At 38.5% G+C, this 25761-nt stretch overlaps 1 protein-coding gene across 5 annotated transcripts in view; it reads left to right on the plus strand.

Annotated features, from left to right (window-relative positions):
* Positions 1-25761, plus strand: part of LOC125452490 (A-kinase anchor protein 7-like) — a 163150-nt gene that overhangs the window by 16619 nt on the left and 120770 nt on the right. For all 5 annotated transcript variants that reach the window (XM_048530982.2, XM_048530983.2, XM_048530981.2 and 2 more), the window contains 3 exons: positions 5829-5965; positions 7836-7996; positions 22799-22911. In XM_048530982.2, the coding sequence (XP_048386939.1) occupies positions 5829-5965; positions 7836-7996; positions 22799-22911 (411 nt within the window). The remainder of the gene's footprint in view (positions 1-5828; positions 5966-7835; positions 7997-22798; positions 22912-25761) is intronic.

Consider the following 25761-nt stretch of genomic DNA (forward strand, 5'->3'; position numbering starts at 1 on the left):
TGTGGGTTTGGAAAGTGCGGTCCAAGGATCTTTGGTGAATTTCTGCAGTGCACCTTGCAGATAATACACACTGCTGCTACAGTGTGTCCATGGTGGAGGGAGTGAATGGTTGTGGATGTAGTGCCAATCAAACGGGCTGCCTTGTCCCGGATGGTGTCAAGTTTCTTGAGTGTTGTTGGGGCTGCACCCACCCAGGCAGGTGGAGAGTATTCCACCACATTCCTGACTTGTGCCTTGTAGATAGTGGACAGGCTTTGAGGAGTGAGGAATTGGGTTTAATGCCGTGGTATTCCTAGCCACTGACTTGCTCTTGTAGCCGCTGTGATTTATGGTGTAAATCCAGTTGAATTCTGTTGAGTTTCATTCTAGTAAATGAGAAAAGGAGCAATGTCAAAGCAAATGAACTGGGTTGAAGACCCATTTGGGTACGCAAAAAGAAGTAAAAACAGAAAGAGAAAATTTAGATGAAGATAGAAAAACATATGCAGGCACTGTGAGGTTAAAAACAGGATTGATTTGCTACCTGCGGGACTGCAACTTATCTGCTTTACATATTTCCTTTCTGGGCCTCTGAGGCTAATTGGTCTTATCAAAACATGGATCCATCACGAACAGAATGCTTGCATTGATGAAAATGACCAGATTAGTTTGTACTTAAAGTTCAAATCCGGCAAATTCCTGAAATTTGGGTGAGTGTTCTTGAGACTAATAGTAATGGAAGAGTGTGAATCACCTGAGATTTGTCATGACTCTCAACGCAGCACATCTTCCTGTCCTTTTTACACATGAATAAAGGCTTTTTTACTTGTCATTATTTTGCCAGCAAATTGTGGGCCAGTGACACAACTAACAATGTGGTGGTTCAGTTTGCCGAGATCCCAAACATATAAATTGCTGGATGTGAGTTTGCTTGCTGAGCTGGAAGGTTAGTTTTCAGATGTTTCGTCACCATTCTTGGTAACATCATCAGTGAGCCTCCGATGAAGCGCTGGTGTTATGTCCTGCTTTCTATTTATCTGTTTAGGTTTCCTTGGGTTGGTGATGTCATTTCCTGTTTTTTTTTCTCAGAGGATGGTAGATTGATTTGGAGCCAGTGTGTTTGTTGATGGAGTTCTGGTTGGAATGCCATGCTTCTAGGAGTTCTCGTGTGTGTCTCTGTTTGGCTTGTCCTAGGATGGATGTGTCGTCCCAATCAAAGTGGTGCCCTTCCTCATCTGTATGTAAGGATACTAGTGATAGTGGGTCATGTCGTTTTGTGGCTAGTTGATGTTTATATGAAGCATGGCATTCCAACTGGAACTCCATCAACAAACACATTGATTTGGAGCCAATCTACCATTGTCTGAGGGAAAAAAAACAGGAAATGACATCACCAACCCAAGGAAACCTAAACAGATAAATAGAAAGCGGGACATAACACCAGCGCTTCATCGGAGGCTCGCTGATGATGATACCTAGAATGGTGACGAAACGTCTGAAAACTAACCTTCCAGCTCAGAGAGCAAACTTACAACCAGAAACTCAACCTGAGCTACAAATCTTCTCAAAACTCAATATAAATTGCTCTTAGATTTTTAAAACATTTCTGTATTTTCCTTCTGTACTTTAAGTCCAAACTTTTTTAGCTCTTGCTGAGAGCAAAAGATACTCTAGGCCAACAGCCTCCTTTTTTCAGTCTGACAAAAATAGCAACAATTTGCAGTTGTTTACTGCTATGGTTATTGTAAAGGCACTACTCCTTTTGAAATATTAAGCCTAGTGTTTATGAGTCAGATTGTTTACAACCTCCAAGAAGTGAATGGCCTGGAACAGTTTTCGGGGATTTGACACAAAGGAGAACAAACGTGAAGCTGGAATTTATATGATTTTTTGGAATAGTAGGTCACAGGTTTCCACCTGTGATTTTTTGCAGCCTGGTTAATCATGCTCGGAATGTGGTGTCACAGGCTGGCCCATCTCTAATTGCCCTCTGAAGTAGTGGTGATCTGCCTTCTCAAACTTCTGTAGTTCATGTTGTGTACCTGCATTCTCAATGCTGTTAGGAAAGGAGTTCCACAACAGTGAAAGAATGATAACTAAGTCAAGATGGTTTGTGGCTTGGAGAGGAACTTATAGTTGGAGGTGTTCCATGCATCTGCTGCCCTTTGTCCTTTTAGTGGCAGAGATCATGATTTTAGAAGATGCTGGCAAAGGAGCCTTGGTGTATTTCTGTGGTACATCTTTTAGATTGTGCATCCAGTTGCTGCTTGGTGCATTTTGAAGCTGGTTGATGAGGTAACAGTCAAGCAAGCTGCTTGATCCTAGATTATGTTGAGTTTCTTGAATGATATTGTTGTTGGAGCTGACTTCAGCCAGACAAATGTTGGATATTCCTTCAGATTCATGGTATCTGCCTTGTAGATGGTAGAGTGTCTCTGTGGAGATGGGAGGTGACTTGGATTGTACAGAATTCCGAGCTTCTGACATTTTCATGTAGTCATATTACTACTATGGCTGTCCTCTCAGTTCCTGATCAAAGGAAACCTGTAGAATATTTTTAGTGGGGGTAATGCCATTGAATGTCAAGGTGAGATGCTAGATGCTATCTTGTTGGAGGTGGCGCAAATACTACTTGCCACTTTCAGCTTATGCCTGCATGTTGTCAACGACTTTCTGTGTAGGAATACAGGCTGCTTCATTTATCTGAAAAGTTGCAAGAAGTGTTGAACATTTTGCAACCATCAACAAACATTTCCATGTTGGACGTTATGGTGGCAGAAAGGTTATTAATGAAGCAGCTGAAGATGGTTGGCTGTAGTTCATATGCTGGGGACCTTGCAGTGATGTCCCAGATAATTGACCACCGACAACCACAAATTCTGTGGTAGTTATGTCTCCTATCAGCATAGAATTCTACCAATTCCAACTAATTGCAGTTTTTCTGAGGCTCGTTGATGCCTTATTCGTTCTTAGCCTGACTGAATGTTGAAGGCAGTGAGCTTGACCTTTAATGCAGCACTTTTGTTTAGGTGTGGGAAAATACAGGGATTGAGCAGCCTTAGTAAAATCCGAATTGAGTGTCTGTGACCAGATTATTGGCCAAGTTAGAAGGGATAGTTTGGGACATGGTGAACAGAGGGTAAGCATCATAGAGTTAATGCAACAAATTGTAATACTTATGAGTTATTAAGAAAAAGTTAATAAGATGACTTATGCCAGTTGAAAGGACTGATTTTAGTTATTCTACTGTTCAAAGTAAACCTGTTGGACTATAACCTGGTGTCGTGCAATTTTTGACTTTGTCCAACCCAGTCCAACACCAGCATCTCCACGCCAAAAATATTTGACACATTAAAAACTTTAGGGAGTTTGTGAAAGAGGTTTGGATTCATTGCCTACATCTCTAAACAGCACTCGAGGTTCTTGGGGTTATCAGATGAGACTTTTTAAACCATGGCAAACATCTAAATACTACCTCTCTCAAATTTTCTTTTGTGGACGCCGGCAGATAGTTTACCATTTTATTACTTCACTAGTTCCTGGAGTTTTAATTTTCAAAAAGTGTAAGTGAATTAAGTGCCATTGCTTCCCCAAAAATTATGTCAACAGTTATTGTCCATCCTGGGATTCAATCCTCTCTTCACAACAATGCTCTCCTCTTCAGTTCTGAAAGGGACATGAAGCAATAGGAACAGGAGTGGACTATTAAACTGTTCACATCCACTCAAATTCAGTGTGATCACAACAGATCTACTTCATCATTTTCCAGCTTGATTCCTGGGTCCCTTGATATTTGAATAGGTAGACGTCTACTGACAATAAAACAGAAATTGCTGGAAAATCTCGGCAGTTATGACAGCAACCCTTCTTCTGAAGAAGGACCTGAACCCAAAAGGTTAACTTTGATTTCTCTCCACAGATGCTGCCAGACCTGCTGAGCTCTTCCAGCAATTTCTGTTTTGTTTCTGATTTCCAGCATCCACTGTTCTTTTACAGATAACAAAGTGTGAAGCTGGATGAACACAGCAGGCCAAGCAGCATCTCAGGAGCACAAAAGCTGACGTTTCGGGCCTAGACCCTTCATCAGAGAGTTTTTTTTTCAGAAGTCTATTTGTCTCCATTTTGAACATACTCAGTGATTGAGCCCTCTGGGACAGAAATTTTGAAAAATTCACTGTCCTGTGTGTGAATAAGTTCTCATCCATCTTGCTGTTCAGCGGCCTACCCATATTCTGAGATTGTGATTTGTGGTTCTGGATTTCCTATGCCACCCCCGGGGAAAGCAGAGGAGCTATCTTTCCTGCAATTATGCTGTGATCCCTGTATTAGTTATATAATCCTCCATTGCAATATTGTTTAATTTGCAGGTTGCACTGTTTCCCTCAAGCCTTCACCCTCGAGTTCATGAGGCAACCTTTCTCAAAGTGCATTTTGAGACTGCACAATAGTTTGTTGATGTGGAGTAATTACTGAGCTATTTTCTTCCCTGTTCAGCCCTTGTAAGTTTGACAAAGGCTGAAAAATTTAAAAGTTGCCTTTCACCCACTTCCTATCAATTCAAAAGGCAAGCCTTCTTAACTCTTTCTAAATTGAACTTGTCAGATAGAAACAAAAGATCATTGTCTGGTTGTGAGCTATTGTGGTTATATTGCTAAACATAAAATCGAGAACGTTCGAGTGCCACTATGGTAAATTTAATATTGAATTTAATAAACCTGGTAGTTTATGGACTAATATGTTAACTTTGTCTGTAGCTGAAGGCGATATTCTTCTTTAATGCCTTTAAAACTATTGTATTGAGCTTTTTCTTTCTAATGGTGGTGCACACACTTGTTACCACGGTGTTCTTAATCTGTGTAAGCTTTCTAAATTTCACAGAATCCTGCTTCTCTAACCAATTATAAACCTTGGTCAGATAATATTGCCCTTCTTAAAATGCATAGTTTTGTCCAACATTTGAATTGAGTCATCTGATAAATTAATAACATGTTCAATTGATGAAGACATAGATTCGCTTATCTTGATTTATTGCACTTTTGCCCATATCATAACATTGTTTTGTGTAGCTTCATGGACGTATATATAATTATTTTGTGGGCTGCTTAGAAAAGTGAGTAAACCAGTAAATTCACTGAACTTGTACATTCTATGAATACTGGTCACAAGTTCCATTACATTCATTCCAACTGCAAAACAAGATCATTAATTGATGTTTATAATAGTTATTCAGAATCTCCAGCTGAGCATACAATAAATTATTGTTAGCTGGCTCCCTCTGTAGGCTAGTTTGTGTACAAATCAAAACCATATTTACCCTTTTCAGATAAAGGCTGCTCTGCAAAACATAACTTTTTCACAAAGGCTGAAAAACATGCAGTGTTCACCCCCGTTCCCCCATCCTTATCTTTTAGCATATTACATCAGGTTTATGGAATAAAATGAACTCTTTACTTTGCCTATATTAGGACAGGAAAGAGTAAGAAAATCAAAATCCGCAATTTTCAGAGAAAATTTACTTTGTGACCTAAGATGTTTGGAAGAAAACTACCTCCTGCTTTTGTAGACATAGAATTAATTGCAATGGGTTAGGATGATATATCGGGTGAAAGCTTTTGTGTAACTTCCAGTTTATTCCTCTCCTTACTGAAGCGGCAAAGATGTTCCATAACAGGGGGTGGGGGGATCTTTTCCTCCTTGTTCGGATTTGCGATTCCTCATGATTGCCGTTGCTCTGCAATCATTCATTTACATGTCATTGCATTTAACTGCTAATGGAACCTGAATCAACACTGAAGTTTCCCAGTAGGTAAGCTGCTAACTTACATTTTAAAATTCTCTGATTATGTAAGATTATAGATGGCGTCAAGGCTGTACAACAAATTGTCGTCCAAGCGGATGAAAGACTGTCCAAGGCCATGATACCGGTTGCCTGTCTCCACGTAACCATTCTTGTGATGCACTTGGCAAATGAGGTGGAGGTAAACAAGTGAGTAGTCTCTTCAAAGGGCTTCTCAGAATGAGTGCTTGACCTGGTGCTGATGTTTAGTTCTGTTCTATTTGTAGCATAAATTGAAGCGATGGACCGAAAGGCTGCTTCCTGTTCTGTGATGATTTCGAGTCATTACAAAATAACTATTCAACACTTTTGTTTTAAAACTTATTTTTCTGTTGTATCCGTTTGTATACAATTCCTGGATGAATTGCTTTTGTCAGAGTATCCTAACCTTAAATAAAAGAGAAATCCGTAAAATCAGTTGCTCCACCTGTAAGGCAATGAATGATTTGAGGGAATAAAGAGACTGTAGCTTAATCAAAAAGACACTGATTACCTGACTAACTTGCTGCTATTATATTTTTCCCATCCTCTTACTGGTTTAATTTCTGTTTCATTTTGTAGTCTTTGCATTGTATTCTATTTGATTCATTAATCTCTCTCTTCTCTGTCTGGAATGTTTGTAGCTTCCCATTTTCCACAACATTACCCTTTCACTGTTAGAAAAATATGTTTAAGAGAGTATACTAAGTTTTTGTAGAAAGGACATCTATAATTAACTTTTGAACCTGAACCCCCATTGCATTAGTAGTCATAATGTGCATTATCTGGGCATAAAGCAACCACGTGACAGGAAAAAGTTGCTGAATTTCGGGTGCATGGAAATTATGCAATAATTACAAAGCTGTATATCAAAGTCTGCTCGATTGTTGAGCACCAGCTCATCCAAACCCCACTCCCTTCACATAAGCTGCTGATTTGTGAGCATTCTCCAGTTGAAATTTGTTCAGAGGATCAGTCTGTTCATGTTAAAAATAATTGTCCCTTTTTATGAGTAAAGCCCATAGATCCAGAATTGATTGATGCAGACAATGTTCATTAAAAGCTTCATTCTCCCATTTGAAACATTGCTTGTGGAGGAGGAAAGGATCCAGAAGAGTAAAGTGGAAAGGCTATTTGTACTAAACTATAGATTTATATAAAATCCTTGTCGATCTCTTGAAGTCTTTTACTGCTTTACAGTGTTTACATTAAACCAAGTTTTCAGTCATAGCATGAAAAATATGAATTTTTAGAAGAACCTCATCCTCTGAAACATCATCTACATTTTCTGTTTCTTTTCGTATATTGTTACAGCATAATTCACATCAAAAAATAGAAAATGTTATTGAATACATGTTTGTAACTGCTTTGCTTGATATGAGAATACAGGTTGAGTTGAAATTTAAATAGTTATACTTTAACTGGCATAGCTTGACACTTTGTGTCCCCATTGCTACTTACTGTCTTTTTTAAGTTTGAGTGTATTATAATGGAATTGTGAGGATATTTGGGCAGAGCTGGACTGGCAACGTGAGCAAGACAAATGCATTTTCAAGTTGAATTTCCAGGTTTATGCTGACAGGAGACTCTGAGTCCCCGTTATCATTTTCTGTCACAGACTTTTAACTTTACAATCCTTTATTTCCTGCTCCTCCACCCAATCCCGCAGCATCCCTCTCGTAACAACTTATAACACATTATTTGACGTACAGTACAAATTAAAATAAGAGGCATTAAATTCCACCTTGCAGATCAATGAAGAGAAACAGTTATTTACTTTTTTCATTGCCAGAATGCTGTATTTATGTTTGTATAAATTGTTCTTCTATTTCAAACTGTACTGTTATGCTCATCAAGATTATATTTCCAGTATATTTTGGAAGAATTTTAGTAGCCGACAGCTATATTTTAAATAGCTGTATGACATTGCCCAAACCTTTTGTGGTACTTGACTATTGTAGAAGCTTTTGCATGGTTGGAACAGTGTGATGGAAGTTCAGGTCCTTTGTTCATGTAAGCTGTATGATTTTTTTTCTGGCAGAGCAGTGAATGTTGTTGAAGAATGCAAGGAGACAATGCAGGAAATCCTGCAGGGAAAACAGCTGGCTTTGCAATTTCAAGGGATTGCTGATTTTAGAGGTGAAGTTGTTTTTGCCCAACTGGTGCAAAATGAACACTTGACAACACTAGCTGTCATTGCAGGTAAGTGGTTTGCTTTAAATTCAGTCCCAAATGTTCTTTTACATTATTTAAATTAAAAAAAATGTGTTGTTCAGTAACCATGCTTTAGGATTTTTGAATAATTTGTACCAAAATGTTATCTTTTAGCTAAGGTGCTCAACTTGAATTTTCCTTTTTAAATTTGAATAATTTCTCAGTAAATTATTTCTGCAACACTGGCCTAAAAGTACTGCATGGCAGTGGTTTTAAGGCTAGTGCTCCTTTCAGTCTGGATTTTCAGTGGAAACAGAAACAGTTCACGTTTCAAGTCCAATATGCCTCTTCTTCAAAACGGATTGAGTGCTGAAGAGCCCTATTAAATTCAAAACATTGATGGAGCTTCTCCCTCCACAGATGCTGAGATACCTGCAGAGTTTCTCAAGCACTTCCTGTTTTTTATATTAAATTTAAAAATGTCCCTTGAGTGGGCATCCTGCTGATTCAGAGCTAAAATAAGAGAGAAAAGGAAACAAGGAAAGAAAAGGAAACAGAAAGGGTACCGAGATAGCAGCCTGAAATTTTTGAACTGTGTTGAGCTCAATGGGTTGTGTGTGCCTAATTGAAAAATGAGGTGATGTTTCTTGAGATTTAATCAGGTTTCACTGGAATGGTGTAGTAGGCTTAGAACAGGAGGTAAATTTGCAAACCAGGTGGAACATCTATAAGCAAAAGGCCAGTAGAAGTGCAAGGTTATGCTTTCAGATTGAGAAAAGTGTTTGTAAAGTGGTCACCGTGTCTGCATTTGTTTTGGCAATGTAAAGGAGACCATATTGTGAGGAGTGAGTACAGTAGCCTAGATTAAAAGAAATACCCATATATCGCTGCTTCATCCAGAAAGGTGTTTTAGGCTCTGGATGGTGAGGAGAGGAGCTAAAGTGGCAGGTATTAAATCTCCTTCAATTGCTTGAAAAGGTGCGATGGGATGAAGACATAGTATTTGGGTGGCTAAAGAGTGGAATCGGACATTAAGGAGGCTCAATGAGTGTACCTCATTTCAGTTTTTTTGTTTCAGTCTTTTTTAAATTCACTTGTTTCAGTTTTTCCTCTTACTCCAGTTTTGTTAGCTGCACAGCTGCTGTACACTCATCTTTTGTTTTGCTTTTTGCCTCAACACTGTTCCCTTTAGTCAGGTGAGACCAACTCCTGTTTTTTATTTCTCAGACCTTTGTTTGTCCTTGTTTCTCTTTCCCCTTGCTCAAAACTTATTGTTCTAAACTTGTATCAGTTCTGATCAAAGGGCATCATTGTCAATGTAGGCTTCCTCTGTCTCACTTCAGATATGGTCTGACTTGCTCAGTATTTCCATCATCTGTGGCACTTGCTTTTGGAGGAAACGTCCTGGAAGCTGAGTGACTGTTCAGTTGGGTCTAAAAGTTTCATTTAAGAGTATACATTCAGTATTTATGTCTGTTGGACACAGAGGGAAACTCACACAATGTCCACCAATCTTTGCAGCGCGACTGCCGACTGCTAAGTTTATAGCTATGGACCTGACCATACCCTGCAAAGTATAGTATGGAAAATACCCAGACCCTAACTTTTATGTATTTTTTTAAAAAGGCAAGTGTAAGGTGTAGTGTTCCAGATATGATTTGATTGGTCCATCACTAAGCTTTGATCAAAACACTTTATTCTTACAACAGTTAAAATAGAACAAAAGAATTTACATGACTTTGTTGAAATAGTAAACGAAGACAATGTATTATTTAACCACTAATTATCAACTGTTCCAATGTAGGCAAAATCCCATAAGCACACCCTTGGCAAAAATAATTCAGCAAAGCAGTTATTATTCTCATGTGTGGTCTTTCTCCAGTCCAGTAGAAAGAAACAATCTACTCTTTTTGATAAGAGGAAGCCTCTAAGACTTCTGCCTAGCAGTAGAGAACTAAAGCTGAATGCAAAACCAAAATCCTCACCCCCTTATGATTCGTTTGTCTTATTAAGAAAAAATCAACACCTAGGGAGGACTCAAAGCTGTATACCAACTGCCTGTTGAAATGAAACATTTCGGCACCGCTCTGAGATCACCCTTGTGCAAAACAAACAAGACAGAACACCTCTCTTAATGACATGTTATCGTCACATTATCTGTTTAATAAACAGTAAGCAGGACTCCTAGTTACTTACTGACACTGCAAAGAATGAATAATGAATTTTTGAAAAATGCCCTGTCATAAAGCTCAGACTTTTTTTAAAGCACTTATTTATCACCCAACATCAATGTTAATTTAAATAACTAGCCTTCGGTGTATATATCATTACACAACAGTAAACAGTGATGACCTATTTTACCGAAAGCTTAATTAAATTTACAATTAAGAGTACAGTTTAAATCCAAATACTAATATTATTTTGTTCATTTAAAACTTTAACTAATGAGACAATCTGGCACAGAAAGTCAGGAAACTTCACTTCAGTTACAAATAATACCTTTTAAAGCAGGGCAGTAGTTTTACACATTTCTTGCCTTCCTCATTCAATTTAGGGTGAAAGTTGACACTCAGCCTCTGGTCTCTCTTCATGTTTTGAAGATCTTCTGCTTCCACGTGGACACTTTCAAACTTGGTGTGCACTTTGATCTCTTGAATCTACTGCTTATTAACTCTTTCCAAGCCACAATCCGTGAAATGATCAATTACATCATTACATTCTAATTGATCAGAGGAAGGTGAGGTTTATGGGATGCATTAGCAATGCTAATTGGTTCATAAGCGCGATGGACATTGACTAATGCCACCTCCCACTATTTCCTGACTGATTCCTTAATTTGCCTATTACCCATGGTACCATCCTCTTCACTGTATCTCCCTACGGCTTGTATTGATCGTGCAGTCAGGACCCAGTGCTTGATACTTTTGAACTCCCATCTCAGTTCTTGCTTATTTGGCGAAGTCCCCATTAATTCAGTAACTTCATTATCACTGACTATTTCCTCCTCTTCAAGCCATTTGTCAGATTTTGTTTTTTTTTTCTGTGTGGATTTTGAACACCTAGAAAGAGTTTTAAAATTTTATCTTTTGCTTTTAAAAAGAGGTGCGAAAAGTTGCTCATAATCTCAAAATAATGCAAAATATGGAAGATCACAAAGTATGAACCTGAACAAATTGCTATACAAAGTATATAAAATGTCAGGTAGTGAAACATTCTTCAATACATAGTTTTGAGTAATGAAAGGCTAAGAGGCTATACAATGACAAACATTACACAATTAATTCTAATACAGAGGTTACATTACATCAACTGCTTCATTTCTAAAACAAATTAAAATAGCACCGTTAGAAGGATACTTCAGTGGTTATGATTTTTTTTAAAGGGCTAACAAGCTGGGATGAATAATCCACAAGCAATATTCAACCTTGGAAGTCTGGATTTTAAGTGAAAATAAGCTAAACAGAGGCCTTTGACCTTGTAATTACAACTCTTAAAAGTTAAAGTAATGTCTTTATTCTGTTTGCGAACACATGTTATATTTCTTTGTAGAGTGAAGCTAAGCAAATTTGCATGATATTAAGATACTGAAATGAACATTGATTACAGTTAAGCAGAATAATGTATTAGATGAACCAATTAATGTACTGATTATGACTAATCTAAATCAATGTTAATTTCCCACCAAACCCTACAACTGACCAAATTAATATATTTCAAAATATCGAAGAATATGAATACCTGAAAATATTCCCATCATCAAAAATTATACGCTATTTTTTACTTTAAAGTACAGTGCAATTACTTTGCATCTAAACACTCCATTGCAAAGTATCGCATTGTTGGAAACTATAGGCTGAATTTTAACAGAAATCAGCAAAACGGCAATTTTGGTGAGTTTGTTGGTGGCGTCTCTCCATAAATCCTGGCAAGATTTCTCACCCTATCTCTGAAACTTACCCCATTAGCTACACATCAAGCCTTGATGGTACGCTGCTTGTCTCATCTTTCCTCTTGGCAGAAGCGGAAATACTCATCACTGCTGAGTTGTTTTGCTATTGTCATCAGTGGCAACACATTTAAAATGCAGTCATGAACCTGGTCAAGAGCCGACAGTCTGGAACTGCCCCCACACGCTTCCTCCTTCTACAGAATTGTCCTGAAGATGGTGGACAGAGGCCTGTTGGCACTCTGGTTTTGCCCATATGGACCTGGAAGTCCTGGTGGATGAGGTAGTGCAGAGGAAGTCAGTCCTCTTCTGTTGGGAGGAGGCCACATTGCCAGACATTGTTAGCTTGGTGCGAGGTTGTCACAAAGGTCTCTGCTGTTTCAGTAGTCCAGAGGAGTACCCAGCAATGTCACAAGGACATCATTAACCATCTGCTCTTTGAGGGTAAGTGCTACGTCACACTCGCTCTGTCTCTGTTACTGCACCAACTTCCCACCAAGGCTCATGGGCACTATTGCATGTAGCATTTTCATCACCATCCCAATTCCTCCAAATGCTTATACTAATAACTGTGCAAGACCTCTGAGCTGCCTACTCACTCACTTGACGCATGTCAGCACCTTTCCCATACCTGCACCATGCCCAACATCTGTACCAGTTACTTGTTTCCACTTCGTTTGTCTCATACTACAGAAAACAGCCTGGAATAGGGCAGAAAAATCCAAGAGGGGTGGTGCTGCATCTGATGATCTTCATCTTACCCCTGTTGAGGAGAAGATTCTTGCCCTTGCCACTGAGTTCTCTGACCTCCGGTGACCTTTGGCGATGCTAAAATTACATGGCTCTGCAACTAAGTAAGAGTTGTTGCCCGTTGCTGGTGTGCTTTCCCATTACTGCCAATACGAATGTAACCTTAACATACACAGACTTCTACCCTTTCTTTGCAGTGCATTCCCTTTAGTTTGCAGCAGGGACTGGTGGAACTTGCACATTTTTTTGCCTTCAAGAGGTGGCACCCGAAGACACGTCCTCTACATCTGAGGAAGCCACAGTATCTTCAGAGACCAAGATCATCATTGACAAGGCTGTCTCCTGCACCCTCTACTACCTTCAAAACTGACAGCTCAGTGGATATTCTAGCTGGACTAGAGTGGAAAATCCACGCTGGTGAGCACATCACTCCACTAATTGAGGAGAAAGAGCCAATCACTGCCACTGTCAATACTGGCACCTGCTCAGTCCCTGACAGGAGATCATCCCGTAGTGTTGACAATTAACAACTTCACACAAATGCAGAAGCAGACTCGGGAGTTGCTGGCAGGTTTGTTGGAGGTGCCAGAAAATCTGACAAGCAGATTGGAGGACTCCATCAGCACTGTTTGTATTGTTCTGCCTCTGCCATGCGAGCATCTGCTTGTCACTATGGACTGGTTAGCAGCTACCATGGCCAGTCAGGCCCAACATACTCTATCTGCTGGACATACTCACAAACTTGCACTCCATCACTCTTGTCCTCAGTACTTACAGCAAGATGATGGGGACAAAGTGCCTTGACCTCATTCCAGAATAATTGATCGGTTAATTAATTTGTGATCTACAAAATCTGAAAGCCCAAACAAAGCCCTTTTTTTCAGTGACCACTAATGTTTGTGGTGCTAATATAAAAATCGGAATAACACAACTCCACAAATTATGGTAACGCTAATAGGGTATTTATTGTATGCTTTGGTTTCCAAAATTCATAAAACTTGATCTCTTCCAGTTTAATTTGCTTTCAGCAGGTTTAACAAAATACCTTTCTGCTTTTTGTTTTCTGAAGTGACCAGGTTAGTATACTGTCTACCTTATCCAAATAAATTTACAACAAGGCTGTTGTTGCTTCGTACGTTTGTTAGGTTTATTTTCCTGTATAAAATTCAGTGCACAGTAGGAGTAGGTCATTTTTGTTTCTGTTAAACCTGCATCAATATTCAATAAGATCATGGCCAACCTGTCTCAGGCCTCAACTCCTCTTTCATGCCACTTCCTCATAACCTCAATATTTCAAATATCCATTTGTCAACCTCCTCTTTTTAAATACCTTCACTGATTTAGCCTCCATGACTTTCTGGGGTGGAAACTTCCAGAAGTCCACTACATTTAGGAGAAGAAAGTTCTTCGCATTTTGATTTTAAATTGAGGCAATTTGGGGCTAATCCACGTACACCAACAAGGGTAGGATCGATGAGTGAACGTGACTTGATTAGGTGAGGATAATAGGACAGTAGAGCTTTGGATGAGATAGTCGGAGCTGCTTTGTTTTGGATGAGCTGTTTGCTGGAGATTGGAAGATGTAGACCAATGTACATACAAAATTCAGCAGCCCACTTAAAACCTTTGTAACTTGAGCATTATGATCATGTGAGCAAATGGAAATGACTTAGTTTAGATACATGAATGCACAAATTGGTTTCCTTTTGATCAGAGAAAGAGGCCTCTATGGTTTGCACTGACCAAGTTGTTTTGCATTGAGCTAAGCTTTTGGAAGTCTATACCTCATGAGGCCCAGTCAGTTACTCTGAAAATATTTCTGGATGAACTCATTAAATGAGAATTTGGCAGCTTGTACCAATACAAATGTCATAAAAACCAAACAATTACCACCAGGAAACCTACAAAGAATAATGCTGACTGTATCAAAGAGACATCTGTGAAGTTATGCCATGGAATTAAATTCCTTGGCTTCAGCATAAGTAGAGCATGACACACGGACCTTACTACTTGACAAAAGTATTTGATGTCCCCTATAAGTAGATAATAAAAATTATACATCTTGTCTTCTCTTGAAGGTTATGATTTTAGTTATAGTGTGCTTCAGTGGATGGTGGTTTTTCTGCCAAAGTAGCCATTCTCTTTGGTGTGTCTCTTCAGCTGTTGGGAGTCTTCACCTTGTCCTTTTGAACTTATTGTTGGGATTGGGGCTGCATTAGTCTCCAGACACACAGAAGCAATTATGTCTTCTTCTGATATCGCTTGCTCATTCCAGGTGATAGAACTAATGATTAGGACTGAAGATTCTGTCAGAATTTTGTTTGTTTCCTGCTTAAATTGCTGAGGTCAATTGTGTTGATTCAACCATCCTCATTTTGGCTGAGTAAGGAGAGTGTGCAGTATCCAGGAGCAGGCAATGTTTCGTCTTCTAATTTTTAAAAGTATCTGACTGACTTCATATTCAAACCATGTAAAATCTCTTCCAAGCCTTTTCCATTAAAAGGAGTGAAAGGAGGTCTGGGTGTGTTGTGAATGCATATATTGTGTTTTCTTGTGATTGAAAGTAATCGCAACATATTTTCTGATTGAGGCATTAACTATGAAGTGTTTAGTCTTTACACCAGATTATTGGTATGGATTTGCATTTTTATGGTGGTTGGTGAAAAATTTGTGATGGAAGAAAATGTGTGTTACTGTCAGTGGTACAGTGACTTGCACTGATTTAAAATCTCCAGTTCATTCAATGGAAGCTTGAGACTTCTACAAAGATCATGGTTCGCTCCTAGTGACAAAAGGCAGTGAAGCAGATTATTTCCACCAGTACAGACTTTGGAAAGCCTACTGTGTGAAGACAGGGCTTCATTTGTATTTGACTGGGGTTTGGGAATTGAAACAGGACTGTAGGCTTCGGTCCACCCCACACCTGAGCTGGAAGAAGGTACATTCTCCACCCAATAATTCCCTAAATTGAAAACAGATTCTTAATCTCATCACGGAATTCTAATGTGTGTGAAGTGTTGGCTAGTTGATATAAGTAAATGCTCTATTGCTCAGCAGTAGATCGGTTGGGGGAGATGATTGTTATCTCCTGACCATTTATTCCTGATTTAAATTTGCCTCATTCAATCTTGCAGCAATTTTGAAAAAGCTCCTGAATATTTATGTTTTTGCAGTGAAACACTATGCCAGCAAATATTTTGGCTTCTTATGATGCTAACTGTCTACGTTTCCAGTCTGAATTGGAAGGTTATGGAATGTGCATTTTTATTAATCATCGCTGAATTTGATTGATATTTATAAGATCAAAATTGGCACCTTAACCTTGGTTTGATCCCAGTTATGTTGAATTTTATTTGCTACTTCTATGTAAAATTTAGCTTTGATATCAACAAACTTAAATAAGGGCTGCATGGTGGCTCAGTGGTTAGCACTGCTGTCTCACAGTGCCACATTCCAGCCTCGGGCAACTGCCTGTGTGGAGTTTGCACGTTTTCCCCATGACTCTGTAGGTCTCCTCTATGTGCTCCGATTTCCTCCCACAGTCCAAAGATGTGCCATGCTAAATTGCCCATACTGTTCAGGGATGTGTCAATTAGGTGGGTTATCGAGCGATGGTTTGGGTGGGATGCTGTGAGGGTTGGTGTGGACTTGCTGGGCCGAAGGACCTGTTTCCGCACTGTAGGGATTCTAAGAATATTCTAAGCAAAAAACTTTATTTTACCTGGCACGTTATGCCCCAGCACTCTTGATAAATGAGCAAAAATTATTCCACTGAAATACCAGAAGTTTATTGTTTCATCACAACATCCAAGTAGTCAGCTAAGAGTGTAAGTGAGAAGGTTCTCTGCTGCTAAGTTTTTTATTTAAGGCAAAGTTGCGTTATTATTTAAGTGATTTATTCGGTAAATTAAGTATAACAGCGAAATGTATATTCCCTGCTTTACATTAGTTTTTGGTTTTGCATAGGTGGCGGTTAATAAAAAGTTTGTCTTGTTTTGCTATCACTAGAAGTGTCAAGCCTATGTCTTTAATGGAATTGAAGCTGACCTATTGGCTGTTTCAATGATGTTTCTAGTTTGTATGAATATCAGCTTTATCGATTAACTCCAGAAAATCAGACAGCTACAGAACATTGAGTGGCCAAATGCATATAATACTATTCCATAATAATAATTCTATGTAATACTTAGGAAATATAAAATATAATATTTCAAATTTACAAAAGCGTAGAAGGAGCAGAAGTAGACCCTTAAACTACTGTGCCTTTCGGTATAATTATTGCTGATTTTTGGACTTCCCTCCGTTTTCTTACTCACTTGTATAACCTTGCATTTGCTGAGAGACTAAAAACCTGCCCATCTCAACCTTGAATATATTCACCAGTGGAGTATCCACAATCTTCTGGTGTAGGGAATTCTTAGATTCTCGACCCTCTGAGTAAAGAAATTTCTCATCTTCGAAGGGGTCAATCATTTCGGACTGTGTGCTGCCTGCCCTCACAAGCCCCTTGAAATTCATCCATGTTTCAATGAAATCACCTCTCATTCTCCTAAACTCAAGAGTTTAGCTCCAATTTCTTTAGCTTTGCATCATGGGACAATCCTGTCATCTCACAAATCAATCTAGTGAACCTTCAATGTGTGGCTTCCGAAGTGCTTACCAATCAGCACTTCCCTTTCATTGTAGTGTAAGTGTTGTTTTCCTTTCACTTTGGTGGTTCTTGCAAATTGCTATAAACAGTGCTGGACAATAATGGTATTTATCTGTTTTATCTATGGGAGATGAGTAGCACAGTGGCTCAGTTGTTAGCACTGCTGCCTCACAGCACCAGGGACCCGGACTCTGTCCTCGGATGACTCTGTGTGGAGTTTGCACGTTCTCCCCGTGTCTGCGTGGGTACTCTGGTTTCCTTCTACAGCCCAAAGGTGTGCAGGCTAGGTAGCTTAGCTGTGCTAAATTGCCTGTAGTGTTCAGCGATATGGAGCTGAGGTGGGTTATGGGGAATGGGTCTGGATGGGATGCTGTCAGGGTCGGTGTGGACTTGTTGGGTTGAATGGCCTGTTTCCACCTTGTAGGGATTCTATGATCACTGGGTAATGTGCTGGACATCAAGTTCCTCTATTCCTGGAGTTGTCACAGAAGTAAACTACTTGTTAAAAGAATTCCCCAGTTTATCTGACGTTCAGACCCAGGTTGACAAAGTAAGGAACCGATTTCTGCATTTGTTAAGAATTGCTATTTGTTATAAGTTCTAACTGCAGGTAAACAATTATGCACTGTCAGTATATAATTCTACTAGTGAAATCTATAACCTCATTATAAACTGTCCCTCTACACAGACAGGAAAAAGAACATTGATAAAAACTGAAAGAACTACGAATGCTGTAAATCAGGAACAAAAACAGAAGTTGCTGGAAAAGCTCAGCAGGTCTGGCAGCATCTGTGAAGAAAAAAAATCAGAGTTAATGTTTTGGGTCCAGTGACCCTTTTTCAGTTCTGAGGGTAGCTGAGAAAACATCAGTTTATTTTGCAGAAAATAGGGAGGGGGATGGGGTAGGGAGTAAACGATAAGATAGAGCCGGATGAGAGAGAAGAACAGTTGGATAGACAAAGGAGTTGATAACGATCTGGCTAAGAGGGTGAACTTCTAGACAGACTCCTAGTTGGAAAGACTACAATCAAATTAGCCATGACCTTATTGAATGGGCAAGTCAGTTCTAGGGGCCCATTGTTCTTTATGCTCCTTTGTGATTTTATCACCAAAGTGTGTATGATCCTGCTGAAGTGTACTTTCTACTCTCCTGTGCCTAATATCACATTCTACCATTCTACCTACTTTTGTATTCATAGTGGTAGAGATCGACAGCATGGAGAAAGGTCCTTTGGCCAATTATGTCCATGCCAGGCAAAAACAACCATCTGACTATTTTAGTTCCATTTTCCAGTAATTGACCCGTAGCCTTATCTGCCTTGGCATCACAAGTTCGCATCTAAATATTTCTTAAAGGTTATGAAGGTTTCTCCCTCGACTGACCTTACAGGCAGTGAGTTCCACTACCCTCTCCGTGAACAAAGGTTTTCCTTTAAACCTTCTTCCTCCCGCCTTAAATCTATGTTATCTACGTCTCTGGATTTACAGTCCAGCAATGATACCACTAGGCCATTGCCTCCCCTTATTTAACATGACTGGTCATCAGACGTTTTTCTTTCAGTTTGCCAGTTTCATTTCAGTAACTCTACATGCACGTGAAAAAGAATAAAAACGCTTGAAAGGAAAATGTAATAGAATATTCGTTAAACAATTTTTACACTAGAATCAAATTCAGTCACCAAAAATTACAGACCAAGAGATTTATGGATGTGCAGGATCTCCTTAGGATGTGATGGTAATGTTGCACCATGATACCAATCGTGGAATAGTGTGTAGCACAATCGTGTGTGTAATGTTTCACTAGCATTTATTTCACCCAATTAATCTATGTCACATAATTGGTATGTCCTGTATAATCATGAAATTCAACCTCTTTTAATTGTAGTGTTAATGTAGCAGAGCGCAGATCCAGTTGGGGTCATTAAGCTTTCAAAGTTTCTTGTATAGTGTATTGATACAAAAGCACTTCAAAGTCTGAATTGAAGCTGTTATGCTTTTTCTGAAGTGTGGCAAGTGTGACAAAAGAGAAGGAAACAGCTTACACAGTTTAGATTAACTTTTAAAATAGAACATTAAAGCGTTCGCAAGTAAATGCGGACTTTAATACCAAATTGAAACACACATGGACGATGAACATCATTTACGATTCATTGGGAGTGTGTGTCTGTGTCTGTGTCTATGTAGTTGGGGTTGTGGTCTGGAAAATCCAACTTACAATGATAATGGCTATGTAAGATTAAAAAAATGCTGAATATTCTTTTGAACTGAATCATCCTTAACACTGGTATTTCCAAAAAGTTGTTTTTTAATGAAAAAATAGTTATTGTTTTAAACTTTTGCATATTTGAGCTGTTACAGCTTGTGTGAAGATAAAGTGGAGCTCAATTTGATGTATTTAACATAAATTCCCAAGGCTTAAATTATGTTTTTTTTAAATTTCTTTTAATCAGTAGTGTTATATCTGAATGACTGGAGGATGGGTATACGAAAACATTCTCCAAACTTCATTTGAAATATAACATTTGTGTAGCATAAGCAGATAACTTGTATTGTGTTACATAACTAACTACTGCATGCTGAGATTTTAGTCCATGAAAGGTTATAGTCTTAACAGGAAGTTTTAAATTAATAAAATTATAGACATGTAGCTGTTGGGCTGCATTCAAATAAAAGTTTGTACAGTTTTTGTTTTCTCCATCGATATTTTAATATAAGATAAATAGCAAATGTAAATAGTAAGACACAAACGTCACAAGCACAAATATAATTATTGATTTGTATGCAGAATCAGTTATGTTTATAACTAGCTGTTGGACTTCACCTTGAGTTGAACTGTGTGAGATGGGTAGAAAATTTTGGTGTCAGCTATAAATTTTTATTTTAAATATCTAAATGTGGAAAACTAACTGTCATCGTAAATGTTGATGACCCCATAGCACGAAATTATAATGTAGTTGACATCTGTGGGTTCCTATCCAGTTGAACAGATAGTATATTTGTTTCATGTAAATATTTTTCACTGATGAAACACATTACGAATTGATGGTTTTTAATTGACCATTATTTGCACTGTGATTTCCTTTGTTGTCCAAATGGTACTTTGAATGAATTTGTTGTTGGGCTGAATGATTTGTCTTTGTTTGCCAGTGTTATTTTATCTGGAGAAATAATACTTTTTGTGCTGCTGGTCAGACTTTAATGTTATTGGAGTAAGGAATTGAATATTGTGCTCCAGTTCAACAGTTTTTTTTGACTTGTGGGAGAAATGCAACGGATGTAATGTTTATGCTAAATTAGAAAGATAGATTCAGTATCATTTGAGTTAATGATTTGTATTCTGTTCATTTGCATCTAAGGAGAAAGCCAGAATGATAATATTCTGTTAAAAGAGTTCAAACTAATGGACTATTTTTACTGCTGCTTGTGTTATTTTGAAGAAGTTTGTTCTGTCACTTACTGCCTAAGCCATGATTTGAGGTGTTTTTTCTTTTTCTACGGCTTTCTTAATTCTAGGATATCATGAGAGAGCTTGTGCCATATACAGCAAGCTAAATACAGCAACAAGTATGACCTCTGGCTTCACTATTTTACCATGCATTATGTAATGTGAATAAATGTATATTCTGCTTATATAAGTGAAACTTTGGAAATTATTTTTGAAGATGGGAAAAGAAAACATGTAAGTGTAATACCTTGAGGGAACATCTGCATCCTTTTTCTGTTGGAAAAATAATAAATTCTGTGCCCATCTTAGTGATACTGGGGCAAATTCTTTTTATTGAATGTCAAGTGGATTAATTGAGCTAACAGCAGGATAAAATTCCCTTATTGTTCCCAACACATTTTTGTCTTAGTTCCCAGCCGCAGGAGGGCTCTAATATGGCATTTCTCTTTTCCTTTTCATTTCCTCCATTAGCTGGTCTTTTCCTAAGCGTTGCTAACAGACATATTCCAGATTATGAGCTATTGTGCAATGTCCCTTCAGTGTTGATTTTCAGCTGCATGAGGTGACAGTTTTGTAGGAACTTATAAGGTGTCATTACATGTCTTTTTTTACCCTGTGATAAATGTTGTTTATACCCAGGCTTTATTCCCTCTTCAATAAGCCTATATCTTTATTCTGTGTTTCTTCTTTCATCTTCTGAAGGGTCCATCAACAGCACAACTACATTTTGAGTAGTAACCACAACTACACCATCCTGTTCTGCTGATTTTCCTGCCCACTGCATCTACTAGGGATAATCTGGACGACAACCTCCCTGTTCAACTTCCCCTTCCATTCCTGTCTCTGTAGATTGCCAAAGAGTAAGCTTTAACTGTCCCTTTCCACTCCTCGCTTCAGAAAACTGATTCACTTATGAACATGCTCCTTGCCATTCATGAACTTGCTGTGGATGGTAACTGCAACAATATAACCTTATTGGAAATATGTTTTAGGGGCTGATGACACATTCTCCAAAAATGAAGCCCCATCCCTGCTGCTCTTTCCACTGAGCCTGCGTGGTGGAGCATGTGGCTTGATCACCAAATTAGGCCGCACTTTGGCCTGGACCGTTACTCCACACAAAGTTTTGCCTCCTTTTGAACATCTTGTCTTATTCCATTTTGTGCCTTCCTCCTGAAGTCACCATTCTCTACTCCCACCAAATTTCTACCGCAAATTTTTCAGTCCTCTAATTCTAGTTTGTTGAATAATAGTCTTCTGCCAAGCCCCGAAACTCTGGAATTCCCTCCCTAAATATTCCCACCCCTCCGTTGCTTTTTTCACTTTTAGGGCACCACTTCTTGAAATTGAGATGAAAATTTTGATTTTAACAGTCTATTCTGATATTGTGGGATGTAGTTAGTGTCAATTTTCCATTAAAGGCTCCTGTGAAGCACCTTATGATGTTTATTATGCTAAAGACTATCTAAATTAAGTTGTTGTAGCCCTAGAGGTATAAAGGTAATACATTTACTTACAGGACAATCCCATCCTAAGTTTTCCTCTGTGTAATGCTCTTGCTTTTTCATAGTTTCAATTTAAAAAAAATTAAGTGGACATGTTCTGCTGCTTGGGGGGAGAAAAGTGCAGTATGTTTTCCACAAGATGTTTGGTCCTAGTTAAAAACATATTTGTTTCAAAAAATCTCAAATATTTTGTAGGTTAATGCATTTATCTATTTTTTTTAAACATCATTAAATGCAGAGTATAAAATGTTTTTAGTACCTGAAGCAGAATGAGACAAATGCCAGTCGCTGTCTTGTCAGAGCATCTCTGTTTTCAGATTTGCATTGAATATCTCTTGGAAAGCTGTGTGATAATTAAACATGTATGGACCTACAGAATGTAATGCATATTCCACTTAAATTGTTACATGGTTATTCAGCTGAGTAATTGATACAACTCTTGCTGAAACTATTGATTTGTTTCTGTCCTGTGACTGATGGAAGATATGTTAGGAGATGTATTATACATCCATTTTATCCAGAAATAATTAAATCTCAGTCGTTTATCCCACAGAGACTGTGAAGACAAGGTTCCAAGCAAATGGCATTTTGACTGCAGACAGCAAAGCTTTTAAACCTCACCTGACCTTTATGAAACTATCAAGGGCACCAAAACTACGTCACCAGGTCAGATCACATTTCCAATCAATCACAAGTAGGTATATTAAGTAGAACCAATACAAAAAGCAGTCACTGGAGTCGCTCATTTCTTAATGCTGCTGCTATACAGAACATTTAACGCTGCCCTTAATAGATGTGTATTGGCTCATAATCTTTTGTCGCATGAGGTATGTTCTTTTATTTCTGTGTCTTACAAAAATGCAAAAAGAATTGAGATGGATGAAAGAATGATATTGCCGAAGATGGGGACTTGTTTAGCTGGAATCTTCACCTTTTTAGAGAATGCTAAATTGATTGACATTATGAGAACAGTGTTTTTTTCATCTCTGTAAGGGATTTCAGCAATGTAGATTTTGTAACAAAAAGTATTTTTAACATCATCAATATTGAGCATTTCCAGGCCGTGTGTATAGTATAGTACCTTAATTTCAAGTACAGGGAAACATTTGTTCTTGAAACTACATATCTAATACTCATGCTACCTACGTGTCTGACCAATCCGAGTGCCTGGTAATTTGTGCTAATGCGGTGGGAGCTGAATTTTTGTCTTCTGCACTTGTTTTACACTGAACTCTTATAGCATACAAATAAAGGAGCTTTTCAATTCAATCATCAGGACAGAAGCAAATCCAACCTCTAACTCACTGCACTATCCAGTTCCTAAATTTGAGATCTTAATTCTTTTGCATTCTGTTTAAATTTCAATCAATGTTCTAAACGGAGCAAGCATTTCTAACACATTGAAGTGCAGACCTTGAAAACCCTCTTTATGCATGGAATAATAGCACAGTACAATAGCACTAACTAAACCAGGAGAAGTGAGTTATTTTGATGCTCACATTGTGAGAAATTGTGCTAATCAAGCTCTATGCTTGTTATGTGAAAAGCATGCCTGTATGCACAAAATGTAATCTGTACTGGAGTTGGTAGTGCTAGGCTTTTCAATGATTCAATAATGACATAATTGTATGTAAAATATGAGCAAACACGATCAATGCACAGTTTCGTATAGCTAGCTTTGAAAATTCAGCTAACTGACTTTCAGTATGTCACTCATTCATTTCCTGTTGAAAAAGATATGCCTTGGTACTGTATAACAGAGGTATAACATACAACAGAGATAGTAGGAACTGCCGATGCTGGAGAATCTGAGACAACAAGGTGTAGAGCTGGATGAACACAGCAGGCCAAGCAGCATCAGAGGAGCAGGAAGGCTGACGTTTCGGGTCTAGACCCGAAACGTCAGCTTTCTTGCTCCTCTGATGCTGCTTGGCCTGCTGTGTTCATCCAGCTCTACACCTTGTTATAACATACAACACTTTATTCCTGCAATGACATCATGTAAGCCCAAAAAATGGTTTTCATAAAACTATTCATTACAGATACTTCCCCTTTTCTAACATTATTTGACTTAACTCCTGTTTGAGCTCATTTGCTGCTGACTCCTCAACTCATGCCTTTGTTACCTTTACACTTTACTATTCCATCACTCTCCTGCCTGGTGTCCCACACTTTGCTCCCTGTAAACTTGATGTTATCCACATCTCCCTGCTGGCAGTGTCTTAAAAGTCCCATTCCCTGTCACCGTGTATTTACTAACCTAAGTTAATTTACTGAGTCAAGCAATGACTTGATTTTAAAATTTTCATCCTTGTTTTCAATTCCTCCATGAGCTCCCCACCCCCCAACTTTCCAAAATCTCTTGCAGACCCAAAACACTCAGATCTCTGCATTCCCCTACTTAAGTTATCTTTCTCATCCTGGATTTTAATTGCTTTAATGCTAATGGCCTAATGGCCATTTGCCTAAATTTAGGAATACCGTCCATAAATTTCTTCTCCACCTCACTACCTTTACGATCAAGGTTTTGGGCATCTGACCTAATATTGTTATATGTGGCTCAGTACCTTAATTTTCTTTGGATGTTCCATTACATTTGAGGAGTTTTATAAACATGTTGCTTTTCTGATTTCCCTCACCTGGCCTTTCAAATCCTCATTTTTTTGTTGCCCATTCAAGTACGAAAAAATGTTTTACATTGATATCTTCACAGCAAACTCATTCAGCTTCTTCACTTAGCATTCTTTCTCTCCTGAGTTAATTGCCTCTTTTCCCTTTTAATATCACCCTCTGTCTAAGTTTCACATGTTTTCATATCAAATCCCTCGACTCTACCGTCTCGTGGTATCACAACTCGCAACAAACCAGTTACAGATGTCCTTTCTTATCAGTTTTCTGTATTGCACTCCACCCATGTCCCCTTATTACTTCCCATTCCCTATCCTATTTCTTTCTGTATGCACCATTGGGGAAAAAAATCGCTATCAATTGTTTATAACTGCACTTGCTAACTGTCTTCTTTTCACCACAACATTCCTGCAACTACCAATCTACTCAGTTCCACTTCTAATGCTGCAATTCCTACCAAAACCATTTTTTGTCTCTGTATGCCCTTCGTGGTGTGGTTCTCATTCTGGCTCCCATAATTCTACAAGGGCAGACTTGAATGTTCAAGACAAATCGTTTCAGTTAATCGCCATCACATCTGGCTGATCACTTAAAGCACAATCAGGATCTATTGTCTCCTTCGAAAACTGTTCGCTATTCCAGGAGTACTGAAGCACAAACATAAGAACAATGAAAAGGAGTAGACAATTCAGCCTCTTAAGCCAGCTCAGATGTTTAATTCAATCGTGGCTGATCTCACCATTGCCTCAACTCCACATTCCTGCCCACTCACCATAACTCTCGAAACCACTACTAATTAAAAATATGTCCATCTCCTCCTAAAATTTATTCACTTTTCCAGCTTGTACAAATTCACAGCCCTTTGGGAGAAGTAATTCCTCATTATTT

The sequence above is a fragment of the Stegostoma tigrinum genome, chromosome 4 (assembly GCF_030684315.1).
Source record: "Stegostoma tigrinum isolate sSteTig4 chromosome 4, sSteTig4.hap1, whole genome shotgun sequence".
Taxonomy (NCBI): domain Eukaryota; kingdom Metazoa; phylum Chordata; class Chondrichthyes; order Orectolobiformes; family Stegostomatidae; genus Stegostoma; species Stegostoma tigrinum.